The sequence below is a fragment of the Ictidomys tridecemlineatus genome, chromosome 4, assembly GCF_052094955.1.
Source record: "Ictidomys tridecemlineatus isolate mIctTri1 chromosome 4, mIctTri1.hap1, whole genome shotgun sequence".
In the NCBI taxonomy this organism is placed as follows: domain Eukaryota; kingdom Metazoa; phylum Chordata; class Mammalia; order Rodentia; family Sciuridae; genus Ictidomys; species Ictidomys tridecemlineatus.
The window spans coordinates 80,586,809-80,600,382 of NC_135480.1; the positions used below are offsets into that span (position 1 = coordinate 80,586,809).

At 46.1% G+C, this 13,574-nt stretch overlaps 1 protein-coding gene across 1 annotated transcript; it reads right to left on the minus strand.

Annotated features, from left to right (window-relative positions):
• Positions 1–988: 988 nt before the first annotated feature.
• Gpr83 (G protein-coupled receptor 83) lies at positions 989–13,340 on the minus strand. Its single transcript, XM_005337188.4, has 4 exons — positions 12,691–13,340; positions 8,071–8,196; positions 5,700–5,833; positions 989–3,790 (listed from the first exon to the last, which is right to left on the minus strand). Exons 1-4 carry the CDS (start codon positions 13,075–13,077, stop codon positions 3,166–3,168), a joined length of 1,272 nt encoding a protein of 423 aa, XP_005337245.1. The 5' UTR covers positions 13,078–13,340; the 3' UTR covers positions 989–3,165.
• Between the last annotated feature and the right edge of the window lie 234 nt (positions 13,341–13,574).

Genomic DNA, 13,574 nt, shown 5'->3' on the forward strand with positions numbered 1-13,574 from the left:
CATGGATTTATTGACCAGTGGGCTACAAGAGCCTTTGAGGCTCACCTAGTCAAGCATTTCCCAAAGTATATAGTTCAAACACTAATTTTTAAGATGGTTAATAGATTTTAGATTTTTAAGATGGTTAATAAATTTTGGAGGATAAAAAAAGTTATCTTCCAATCAAGAAAATTTAGAGAACACTGAATTTAAAAAAAAAAAAAAGTAAGATTCTTTTTTCATACTTTCTCAGAACCTAATGTCCAAGAAGGTGACTTGTTTCCTATTTAGATGTGTGCAAGTTATCTAAGTTTGCTGAGCCTCAGAAGAAATATATTTCTATATTTCTGCAATATAGAAATAATAATGCCCACTCTGAAGGGCTACTGTGCCTGTGAATGAGATAATGAGCTCAAAAGCTTTTAGCATGGAACTGAAATAGGAAATTTCAACAAATGTTAGTTCCCCTCTACTTCTTTTATGCCTTCCATTTTTTCTTCTAATTTTCCTCTAAGTTTAGAAAATTACTCCAATTAACAACTGTCTGTGAAACTGTTTAAAATTTATTTTAACAGATGCTTTGGATGGCATCCGGGTAATTATGTGTGCAATGAAGGCTCCCACGCAGCTCCCCTGGCAGAATAGTGGGACCCCAGGCCCAGTGTGACAGATCACAGTAGGCACAGGGAAGGTGGTGCCCACTGCACACAGAGAGTGGGAGAATCACTCTCCAGGCTCCAGTGGCAGCTTCACCTCCTCCTCAGTCACCAAGGAACAGATGGAGTTTGGGGCTAAAACATGCAGCACTCGGCTGACTCAGAGGAGGAAGCTCTGGATCAGGAGACAGAGGCTTCTCAACTGGCTGTGTCCCCTCTCAATGCTGGACTCCTGCATCTGAGATGCCAGACTTTGGGGTAGATGAGTTCCATGCTCCCTTCCTGAATCCATGTTGATCCCCATTTTAAAGGTTACCAGGTGTGACAGAATCACCAATCCAAGTGGCACAGCCTCCACACACACAAGATATTTTATTGAGACTAGAACAATTTACAGTGAAGCATTCTGTATATCACACTGAGAAAACTCAAGTTTTACAAATTTCACGTTCACAATTACAAGTCACTTTTTGCTCTGAGGGCCACAGGAAACACACATGGAAAGGGGCAGACAGGTGACAACAGGAGACCCAGACTTAAGGGTTTTCTCATAACTCAGCAGTATTTCTAGCCACCTTCGAAGACAACTGGATGAAGCTGTCCCTATCCATGAGTCCAGACCAGGGCACACTTTCTATCTCCCTGCTGCCTCTTCTGGTTCTAGTTCATAGAATTTCTATGGCAGCATTAAGAGGGACTAAAAGCTGCTTCCTGACATCACAGACAAGAACAAACACAGGAGCCATTTAGCCCGAAAAAACTCACTTGGGGATCCGTTTGGACTTAGAAAATGCTCTCAGCCCCCATGAAAGTCATTTTTTAAATCCACTTTTCAGAAAAAGATGATTGTTAAAAATTTTTTTTTCTATTTTGAAAATGTTCTAACATCCTCATAAATCGACCAGTGAAAGAAACTCTTGTGGTTCATTATACAGAAGCAGATGATGAAACCAAGTTCAGTTTCAATTAACTGCCTGGAGATATAAGTGAACCTTGGCCAAACCCTTCTCCCCTAACACTGTTTCCCATTCAACTCCATCTGCCCGCTTCCCTTTCAGGGTTTCTCCAGGGCTGGGAGAAAACCTAAACCCAGCATGACAGCAGCAATTGTTCAGGGCTAGAGAATTAAGCTCAATTCTGCCTGACAAGTCTCTCTCTGAGTGACACTGTGAGTCAAGTCAGGACCAGACGGAAAGTGACAAAAACATTCAGTCTCTAGAATGAGATTTTTCTGGCGAGTGGGCCCTTAAGGAAAAAGTTTTTTTAAGGATACCATAGGTTTTTGGAAGTGACATGTGAATTGCCAAGGTGATGATGACAGTGAGTCTTCTTTCAGAAACTGGTGTGAAAGAAATCTCATTATTCAGACAACACAGAGAAATGGCCTGTCTAGACAGTTGGGATGATGAAGTGGCTCAGCACAGTTATTACCAGCATATTGGAAAGGCTGTTCCCTCATTTCCTGTGAAAACAGAACAACATTTCACCCCCTTTTGTTTCTGTGTGATTGTAAGAAAAAAAGAAATTATACTCATGGCTGAGTCTTTTCTCCTGGATCATCATGATGACCACCATCTGGGGAGAGGTACCTTAGCTGGTGTTGGGCCACCATTGGCTGAAAGTTGAAACCAGTTCTGAATGCTTTGGGACAGTGTTCATTTGGGGTTCCTCTCTCCCCTCTTCTTTGATTTGTCTGGACTACTCTTGGAGAGAGGCTCATAAGTACTCTGCTGCACCCCTGTTCCTTGTTGATCATTACAATCTAATGGAAAATTATAGTTCCAAATTTTAAAACTGCACACATGCATACATATACCCGTTTACACGCAAAGGGGAAAGCTGAAAATAAATTCACAGCGTTAGCAGAGGTGATCACAAATTGATGGGATGAAAAGATGGGTTTTTTTTTCTTTGTGCTTTTCTGAATTTTTCCAAGTGGAAATAATGATTTCTGTTTGTTTTAAGGAAACTAAATTGGTCCTTTCTTGTCATGTATAGAGCCAATCTACTGAAAAACTATGATTTATCTTGGTCCAATGACTTCAGAAGGCAAGGCATGAAAACCTATGCCTGCTCTAGCTTGCTAACATCTCACTGGCCAGCGAATCTGTTTTCAGCAGAGCTCTGTGCATGTGGGTCAGCTGCACCCAAAGGATGACTTTAAGTTTCCTCTGTGGATGCTCAGTAGTCAGAAGGGCTATAAGGTAGCTGCCCAACAGTTGGAGTCCATTGACTGATTCAGCCCCCATCTGAGCTGAGGTTGCCTTGGTTCTCTTGCTCAGAGATCCAGGGTGCTATACCTCATAGCATTTTCTAAATAGGAATTTATGAACAGATGCCTAGTTGGTAATTGAATTTTAGTTTGCACTTCAAATGGGGCTAGAAGGCCAGGTAGTTTCCTAGGAACTCAAGAGTCCTACTGTTTCTGTAGGAACTTGTTTCCAGCACTGTGAAGATCATGCACAAGAGGATAGGCCATTTTCCAATCTCAGCTGGAGGCAGATCCTCCCCTGCCTTCTCCCCACCTCCTCTAACTCATTGCCACAATGGGTTCCACAGATGACAGGTCTGTCTTCCCAGACTGGAGTTGCGAGGAAGGCAAGAGGTTATTAGCTAGTGGAGCCCTCCCACCATTGCTCTTCTCTGTCCAAGCCACCCTGAAGGAGGCAACTGGGGAGGGTGGCCTGTCTTCCTGAGGCTTGGGGGGTCTTTGGCACATGCTCAGTAATGCCTTTAACTCTACCCTGAAGTTCTCATTCAGCCAGCAGTAGATGAAGGGGTTGTAGCAGGTGCTACTCATGGCAAACCAGTGGAAGGCGAAGTAGAGGGCATTGTTGGTGCGGATGACCTTACTGGACAGGAGGAGGACGTAGCAGTTGAGAGGGAACCAGCACAGGGCAAAGAGGACCACCACAAGCATCAGCATCTTGATGGTTTTCTTCTTCTTGCGGCGCAGGGCCAGATACTGCTCGGTGGTCACATCGCCAATCGTGTTACACAGCCACAGCTTCTTGGCCACGCGAGCATAGGCCACGGAGATGATGAGGAGAGGGAGGATGTACAGCAGGATGAAGGTGGCCAGGTCCAGGTACTTCCAGAAGAGATCGGCTGGCTCAGGGAAGTCTGGCAGGCATAGGGAGCGCACAATGTCCTCACTGTGGGCAGGAGAGAGAGAAAGAAGGTGACAGGGAGGAGAAAAGATGGAAAGCCTTCACCCCAAGAGGCGCCAGCCCCTCCCTCCCCTGGACTCTTGGCACATCTGTCTGTTATAGCTCTTTTGACACTATAGCCTAAGTATCTGAACACGTTTCTCACTCCCCACAAGGTTGAGTTCCATAAAGGTAAGGAAGACACTGAATCTCTGAGTCCTCTTAGTCTTGCGTTGTTCCTAGCCCACAAATAAGATCTAATAGGTATGTGTTGAATGGTGAAACAGTAGTGTCCTTAAAAATGTACCCTGCTCCTCTTGATCTTTCTTACTAGGTCCGTGTGCCTTGTTGCTCTTGTTATATGTAGCAAAATAAAAATTCCCTTTGCTCTTGTAGGGAAAAAAAAAAGTCTTCCATGTGTGAAGGCAGCTGGGGGGTCTGAATGTGGGTGGATCTGAGTGTCTGATTTCTTCCAATATCCTGGAATTCATGAAAGGAGCCTTTATCAATAATTTGAAAAATTGACCTTCAGGGCTTCTCTGTCTCTCTTGAGTCTGCTTTTGTCATAGAAGTAAGCAAAATGTGTCTTTCACGGAAACAGTGCATAGCCACTGCAGCAGACACTGGGAGTGCATTGTCTTGGTCCCCAGGACCTCCCTTAACAGAGCATCAGCCCCAGCTGCTGCCCCTCCAGCAAGAAATGCTGGCATCCGTGGTCTTCTAGGTGTCTAGGATTACCCTAGACACGGAAAATCCTTTCCATGGATTCAGTAAGAGCAGAAGTGGGGGCAGTTTCTATTTTCTCTAGTAAGCCTGGAGCCAGTGGCTGGCAGGAATGTGAAAGCCCAGCTCTCTGGCCTGCAGCAGGGTTTTTCCTCCAGATTCTACTCCTGACTCTAAAGATTGCTCCAGAGACTCCAGCTTCCCCTTAAGCTACACCCTGGCATGGGTTCTCCCTTCCCAGTCCTGCCTCCCTACCCCTTCACCCAGTATTCCTTGGAGCATGGGCCTAATAAACTTCTTGCATGTGTGCATACCTTTATCTCAGGACCTGTTGGAACTTCACCTACAACAACGTGTGAAAGGTTGAAAATCCCTCTATGATCGTTCATTCATTTATTCACTCAGTAAATACAGACTGAAGGCTTGTTACAAAGAGTATGGTTGAGATCACTGAGATACCAAATCAGGAACTGAGCCATCTTGGGCTGCGGTTGTGCCGCCGTGGCAGCGCACTTGCCTAGCATGTGTGAGGCCCTGGGTTCGATTCTCAGCAACACATTTAAACACACTGACAACTAAAAAAATTAAAAATAAAAGAAACTGAGCCAGCTCTTTCTAAATTTAAGAGTCTAGCAAGGAGATAGGTCTTAATGAACTACTTTAAATTTTAAACACTGAATGTTTGAAAGAATATCCCATCTGGTAAAAACATATGATAAACAAATCTAGGTGAGAGGTGGGGGGATTAGGAGAATCCTGCCTCAGACACATACACACATATATGTTTTTCTAAGTCCTGTGAGAATTTAAGCCTTGCTCATTTTAAACGAGGTGCAGTTGATTCCCATCTCAGTCTATGTGAGCACATGCCCCCTGGTGGCAAAACCTGGTAACGACTGCCTGGTCCTTGGAGAGAGATTGGAAAGACAATCAAGAGGAAGCTGAAGTGGTTGAGAAGAAAAAAAAGACAAAAGCTGGGTGGGAGGTGCAAAGAATAGGCATGGATCAGAAAGCAACATGATGGGAGAGAGGCCAGGATCATGGCTCAGTGGGGCAGGACTTGTAACTCTGATAGTTGTGGATCCAGAGGGGCCTCCAGTTTCCCTTTGCCAGGGCTTCCTGTCGATTTGAGAGAAGGCAGGGATTGGCGATCTCCTCTAAAGCCTAGGCTTCTCCTACTTATTCATCTCACCTGTACTTGAAGGTAAACAATTTCTGACAGATAGCATGAGGGAGCGAGAAGAAGGTAGCCATGATCCAGATCACAGCGATGTAGATGATACCCTTGGTGATAGAGATTCGGGGCTTTAAAGGATGCATAATGACCTGAAAAACAAGCAAACAACATCACTAGCTAAACAAGTTTAAAGCAAATGAGACTCCAGATACTGCAGCTCAGTTGTCACTAAGATATGCCTTATTTATTAAGCAAGCACCCTTTACATTCATTGTTGAGCCCCTGAGCTGACCAGGTATCTGGGGGTTGGGGGGCAGGGACCATGCCCCACTCCATAGCCAACCTTCAGGAGTGTAAAAATGGTGCTGCCTGGATTCAGAGAGCCTTGGCAGTTCAAAGGCTTCTTGCTGCAGACCTGGGACCAAGGAGGGCTTGTGGAGGAGGTCTGCTTGCATAGCCCCAAAGCAAAGCTGGTAGAGGGACAAGCCCATGCTCAGTGCCTACGTCCTTGAGATCTGACATAATCTTCCCAGGATTCTAGACACCTTAGGTTATGCAGGGCTCTGAAAAGGTCTGAAGCTGTTGTACCTCTCATGGAAAGCTGCATTGACACTTATTTAGGAGCTCACAACACTGTTTATGAAAGCTGCTAGCAAAATTGCAATGGGGCTCGGCATCCACACGCCTACAATAAAGCCAGTGTTATAGGCTTCAGGGTGAAATGCACTCGAAATTGCTACTGTATGCCAATCAATTCTTCTAAAAGCTTGAACATTTAAAAGCATCTTCATTTTAAGATGAGAATCGTTACTTCTTGGGAAAGGCACTGGGGATAGGTGAGTTCAGAGTCAGGGAGACAGAGGTCATACAGAGTTACTGCTGTCTTAGGACACTATCCTGAAACACATGCAATGTTCTGGATGTTTCTCGAAATTTTTTTTCTTCCCAATTTTTTTTAAGATCTTATGGGTGGTTGTGATGAGTTTTCGGAAGCTTCCCAGAACATCTCCATTCTGGACTTGGCCATCTCTGCCCCTCCTACTCCTGTGTTCAGGTTTGCCGAAGGCAGTAGTAACCTGGGAAAAGTCTCCAGACACTGTTCAGGGATTTCATTGGCATTGGGTCAAGACCCGATGTTTGAAAATATGGCAACATGGTCAACATAAGGAAGATTTAACCCCTGTTCCTCAGCCCCACTCAACCCATGCACCAACTCTTAACTGTGTTAGACAGGAGTAATCACAGACCAAGGACAGGTAGCCTAGAGATCTTATTGAATAAAAGGAGATTTAAAAAAAAATATTTGTATGTAAATGGTTCACACTTTGCTGTAATGTATTGATAGTATATATGAAGAGTTCATTCTTACAAAACAATAACATTTCAAAAAAAAATTTCAAAGTTTGGCTAGTCCAATTCCTTATCAGATAGATGCTTGTGTCCCTTTGAAGACATTCTTATCAAGTTGTCATCCGGACTTTGCTTAGATATGGCTGGGAACATGGAATGCATTACCTCCCAGGCAGCTTTGTCCACCTTTAGACATTTCATTAGAAAATCATTCCTCACATTGGACTTCAGCTTTGAACCTGCATCTTTGAAGTTCCTTATCCCTGGGTGCTACTCAGAATAAATCCCATTCCTCTTTGTCCTGGTGGCCCTAATGATACTTGTTTTTTAGGTTTCCTTGAGTCTTCTCATAGCAGAGTGGTCTAGTGATCACAGAGTAGCATGGAGCCACATAGACCTTGGTCCTAGAGGCATTATTCATAGTCACATGATCTTGAAAAAGCTGCCCATGCACTTTTCCATGCCTTGGTTCCTTGATTCAGCATAGTCTAAACATACAACACAGGCTCACTGAGTTAGCATAGGCAAGGCACCTGGCATGGCACCTTCCAGGATGGACACCCTCAGGTTCTCTTTGGGTTCCTACTACCATGTCCACCCAGGACTTCTAATGTCCTCACCCCAGGTGATATCACCACCATGACACCTGCTCTTGCCATTGGATATCCTGGCTTGTTTTCCTCTTCAACAGTCTGGGCCAGTGAATACCCATCTCTTACTGAAGAGCCTATCTCCAACCTGCAATTATTTGTTGCTCTCTTTTCATCTGTAATTTTTCAGGTTTCCCTTTCTACCCCTAAAATGAGCTCATTGATTTCTGAGACAGAAAATGCCACCACTGAGCTTTCATCAGACAACAAACTTTTTTTGAAACAACTAGGACAAAGGGATTAAGATTCGTAATCTACATGCTTATCAATAAGAAAACATGCTCAGTGAAATCCGGGCTAAAACCACTGTCTTGAGAGTATTTCCTGCAGACTCCAGGAAAGCAAAGCCAAAGAGGGAGGACAGTGTTGGAGGTAGGTGCCCTCACCTGGTGGCGGTCCACAGCAATGGCCGTCAGTGTCAGTGCTGAGACATGCAGGGAGCAGTACTGGGCAAAGCGGCTGACATGACACATGCCCTTCCCAAACACCCATGTGCTGTTCACAAAGCGGACCTAGAGACAAGCAAACAGAAGTTAAGAGAAAGACAATCCTTGATTCTGACACCCCCTTGACCTCTTGGCGGTCTCTAAGGAGCATACCCTTGGGAGGCCTCTCCCAGCTCCTCCTTTCTGTCCATATATGAGGCCAAATCGTGATTACATGTGATTTCCCCCAGCTCAGCTCATTATCATTCATTCAGTTCAACAAACCCTGATCATGATCCTATGTCATCAGGACAGGAGATCTTAGGAAAGACATGGGCTTTGGAGGTGGACTACCTACCTCTAAGATTTTATCACTGTCCAACCTTGGCAATATATGTAACCTCTGTTAACCTCAGTTTTGTCATTTGCAAAGGGAAAAAAAAGGTATCACAAAAATCTCTACCTTACAGGCTTAGTATGAAGTCTGTAAAGGATGAGAAGAAACTATCTGGCAGATTGTTAGAAAGCTATTAATAGAAAGAAGTGGTAGGTATTTCTATGTGTAATAGTAGAATTCATTCTTTGCCCAACTAAGTTCAGCCTAGTGATTACATAACATAGTGTTTGGACTGTACCAGAAATTTTGGCTAAGCTGATCTTGTGACTCCTCATCCAGGAAGGAGAACCATGACGAGCTTGGAGTGGTATGGATCAGAGAGAGCTATGGTGCCCTAGGAGAACCTAGTCCTCCTACCACAACAGCCAGGCTGTTTGCTCAATTAGTACATGAGCAGCTCCTGGGGAGTATTGCTGCTTGCCCAAGAAGGACCAAACATGATTTTGATCAAGGAGCTTCCAATCTGGGGAGGGGGGAACCAAATAACCTAAGTATAGGGTGGAAAGAAATCAATACCCTATAGAGGCCCAGACAAAAGGCAATTAGACTACCATGTAGGGGTGTGAGTGGACAGAGGAGAAACAGAGGTGATGGAGATAGAAACAGAGCAAGTCAGCCCCACAGAAAAGAGTACAGTGTAGAGATTTACAGCAGATTTTTTGGTCATCCTAGGAAAGACATTTGGACCCTCTAAGCCTCAATTTCCTCATCTGCAAAATGGAGCTGCCTCTTTTAAAAGGTTGTTATGGAAATCAAACAGGATAGGGAGAGGGAACATGGGAGGAATAGACAAACTCTAGATAGGGCAGAGGGGTTGGAGGGTAAGGGAGGGGGCATGGGGTTATAAATGATGGTGGAATGTGATGACCATTATTATCCAAAGTACATGTATGAAGACACAAATGGTGTGAATATACTTTGTGTACACCAGAGATATGAAAAATTGTGCTCTATATATGTAATAAGAATTGTAATGCATTCTTCTGTCATATATAAATAATAATGAAAATAATATGCATCATAAAAAAATCAAACAGGATGGACAACACACATCAAGTAGGCGCAACAGTGCCTAGAACCCAGCAAGTGGGTGACCCTCTGCACTGCCACTGTGACTACATCAGAGACATCCGAAATGAGGAAGGACTTGCATGGGTGACCAAAAGGCACTGATACTGGATCATGTCGTGGCTGGGAATGAGGAATGGACAAGTCTGGCCTGATCGTGAAACCAGGACAGCAGATGGTGGGCTTTCCTCTTTTCAGGGTAGACAGGGAGGAGCCATTTGAGGCTTTTGAGCAGTCTAGCCACATTATAGAGCTAGCAATATTCACCCCTACACTTCTCACCCCCACACTGAGTGAATGACCAAATCCAAACCTCTAATGGTTTTCAAATACATTCCCTTGTCCTTCAGCCCTGAGGTCATGGCCCTGGTACAGCTTCCTCCCCACTCTTAGCTCTTATCTCTAGCAACTCAGCCTGCACACTGCTGTTCATAGCTTCCTTAATAAAAAATCAGATTGCTGTTACCAACCTGCTGAGCATTGCCCACAGTTCTCAGGCCACAGCCAGATGCCTCATGAGTATCCAGGCCTGTTCAAACTTGGCCCTGGCCTTGCTTTCTGGTCCACCTCTGCCTCTCCAGCCCCAGGCCATCCCTCCTCTCATCTCTGCTGCTCCAGCTACACTGAGCCACTTGATGTTCCTCAATACACTGTGAACTTTGATGTCTCCTTGCCTTTGTCTCCCTGATCCCTCTGTCAGCATTGACTGTTCAGCGTGACCTGGAAACTCCTACTCATCTAGGTCCCTTTGAAATGTCATGTTCTTTGCAAAGTCTCCTTTGACCCTCTCATGGGACTCTGGTGGGTGGGAGTGAAAGACTCCCCCCTCTAGGTTCCACTGCATTTTGTGTATGTCTCTACAATGGGAACTGTGAATAACTGTTTACTAAGCTCTCAGTGGTCAGAGCTGGGCTTCTGATGACCCTAGTGAGTGAAGTAGATAGGAAGGGAGACATGGGAGGGAGGATACTCTCAACAACCAGCCAAAGCAGGATGCCTTGCCCTGCTGAGTAGACTAAGGGGTTAGAAGACCCTGTCCCCATACTCCTCTCTCTCCCTGATTACCATCACCTTGCAACTTTAATAGGAATTTGGATTCAGCAGCTCTAAGGGTCAGGTTAAAGTCCGAGGTACTTTGGCTCATCCTGGATGGAGTGCAGGATTTTTAGCACCTTGACTTCCTGTCTTGCAGACCGTGCTCTGGGGCAGGGGCTCCCAGCTCTCAGCTGTAGCTGGCCTTAGGTCCCTGGCCTCCTTGTCCCCCGATGTGTCTATAGCAGATTCAGCCCTATAGCCTGGCTCTGGGCAGTAGCACAAAGGCCAGGCCATGGAGCCTTCCAGTTACCACTGTGGATGACCCAGCCCATCTCAGCACTGCCCACTGTCAAGTCAGAAACCTAGGGAGGAGGGGTAGATGGGTGGTGCAGTGGTAGAGCATTTGGCTGGCAGGCAGCAGGTCCTGGGTTCAAACCCCAACACCATAAAACAAACCAAAACCAAGGAGAGAAAGAGATGTTGCTTTCTTGTGAATCAAGGCAACAGAAGCAGTGCTCTTTGTCCTTGAGTTAGTACCCAAAGAACCCTGAATGGACATCAATAAGTTCTATATAGACCAGAATGAGAATAGGGAAAGTCCATAGTTTGAAGCAGTGGAAGCAGAACATGGTCCTAGAGTGACCTCCATTCCTCTGGTGATGTGGTGGACAGACATCTGGACTTGAAGTAGGGGATGTAATTCTTATCCTGGATCTGCATATTACTAGCCACACAGCCCTGAACAAGGGACCGAACCTCTCTCTGCCTTAGTTTCCTTATCTGCCAAATGTGAGTGATGTTCTCATAACAAACCAAGAGAAAGAGAACGTAAGAGTTCTCTGAAGATTTAAGATTTGGAGGGACATTCACATAGGTGCATGGACTTACAGGAGTCAGCCTCTTCTTTTTGTTTTCTGTCATTTCTGGATGTCTGTGTGTGTGTTGAGAGAAAGAAAGGCAGAGGCAGGCATGAACAGATTCTGCTTTGACAGTAACTCAAATAAAAATAAAGTTATTCCATAAATTGAAAAAGATGTAACCCATGATATAGAAACAGGCAGATTGCACAGTCACAGCCTTCATGATTCCAAATTATCCATGAGAACTGCACTTTTAGGTCATAAAAGGACAGAGATTACACTACTAATGTTGAGTGGCCAGGGCTTGGGGAGGAGGCCATGAACCACCTGTGTGCTGGGGAGCCTGCCAAGCCAGGTGGGACCCATGTTCACTTCACCCTCATCTCTTCCCCAACACAGATCTCATACACGGCTCATACACGGCCTCACTGTCAATCAACAGAAGGGAAATGAAATAAGCAATCTAGGAAAATGCACCTCAGGTTCCATTAACATTCAACAATTGTGTGATATTTTAGTTGCAGCATAAAACAGCACCCCATCGATATGGAGGGGTAGACCTTTAATAGGGAGAGAGGAGGTGATCTAATAGTGTCTGCTAATATTTTAAGGGCTTGATTTACTGTTTGATCATCAAAAGGGTGCATGCATCCAATAAGGTTAAACAGCAATGAGATTATCCAGCTGCAGACACTCCAACCATTGACCCAATGTCACCAGCTGCAGAAGCTCTGGTTTAGAAATTAATTGAGCAAAAGATGGGAGGGAGGGAATGAGGGAGAAAATGTGAGAGAAAGAGAGATGGAATGAGAGAGAAAATAGGAGAAAGGTAGGAGTGACAGAAAACTAAGACCATAAGAAGAGAAGAAGGTGATGAGGGATGCGATAGAAACAGACAAGTAGAGAGAGAAATGAGAAACAGACTTCAGAGAGAGACACAGCGACTGGTGGAAAGACTAAGAAAAATAGAGGAGGGTTGAAGCGTGATAAACTAGGGATGAATGACAAGAGAGAATAAAAGATGAAGTCAGAAAGGCATAAGTACCAGAAATGAGGAGGTGGAAGAACCATAGGGGTGGAAAGATGGGGGTGGGGTGAAGAGGAGAGAAGGGAGGGAGGCAATGACAGAAGGAGGGGAGAGAATTGAGAAATTAGATAGATAGATGAGAGGGAGACCAAGAAAGCCTGAGGCTGGGGAGCCAGCGGAGCCAGGGACCTTACCAAAGTGAAGGGGGTGTTGAGCAGCGTGATCATTATGTCTGCCACCGCCAGGTTGACGATGAAGAGGCTGGTGGCCGAGTGCATTCGCTGGTTCTTGAAGATGACATGACAAACCAGCACGTTGCCAAAGAGCGAGAAGATGATGATGAAGGAGTAAGCCACGATGAGCAGGGCTTTCACCGTGGGGTTCTGGGACTCGGCCCCGTAGCGCCTCCTGCCCACAAAGTTCTGCCAGTCGGAGAAGGTGTAGTTGTTCCAGGAGAAGAAGTGCGAGGTGTTGGGCACCGCCAGGGCCGCCTCCAGGCTCTGCTCCTCCGCCCGACCCTCGGGGCGCTCAGTGGCTTGCACCAAGTGGAGAAGGAGGAGCAGCAAGAAGTGATGGACCATTTTCCCGGAGCCGCTGGTTCCCTGGGAGCGCGCTGTCGGGACGTTTCTCCCGGACTCGGGGTGCTGGGAGCCGAGCGCGCCCGGGCTGTGGCGCCAGGGAGCCCCGGACCGCCGGCGCCCCGCTCGCAGCCGGACTCAGGCAGCTACCAGCCCTTGGTCGACAAGCTCAGGGCTTGTTTCAGCACTTTTATATCTGCTCCCCGCAGGCTGCCAGCGAGCGCCTCGCCTATTGGGCAGCGCAGCGACTCTTGCGCCGACCGTGACGCGCTCGGGCTCTGACAAGCCTCGCTCGCTCCACGGTGCCTGGCGACGTGGCTGCAGTCCCTACGCCCAATCCACTCCCACTCCAGCACACAACTCCCGTGGCGCTGCAAAGTGCTTTCTCCAATGCACCTTGGCTCGTTTTCTCCTAACCTCTAGTGAAGGAAGAGGACAGGTGGAAGCAGCCCTTGGGGGCCAGTGGGGATTATGTGGGATCACATTGCAAAACTTGGTCT

What these genes read in the sequence shown, in the direction of transcription:
- Gpr83 (XM_005337188.4), bottom strand. Translation starts at nt 13,077, where the DNA reads ATGGTCCATCACTTCTTGCTGCTCCTCCTTCTCCACTTGGTGCAAGCC. An exon ending in TCAACACCCCCTTCACTTTG is followed by an intron (nt 8,197 to 12,690) that starts GTAAGGTCCCTG and finishes GCTTGTCTCTAG; the next exon opens with GTCCGCTTTGTGAACAGCAC. An exon ending in TTGTTTACCTTCAAGTACAG is followed by an intron (nt 3,791 to 5,699) that starts GTGAGATGAATA and finishes TCCTGCCCACAG; the next exon opens with TGAGGACATTGTGCGCTCCC.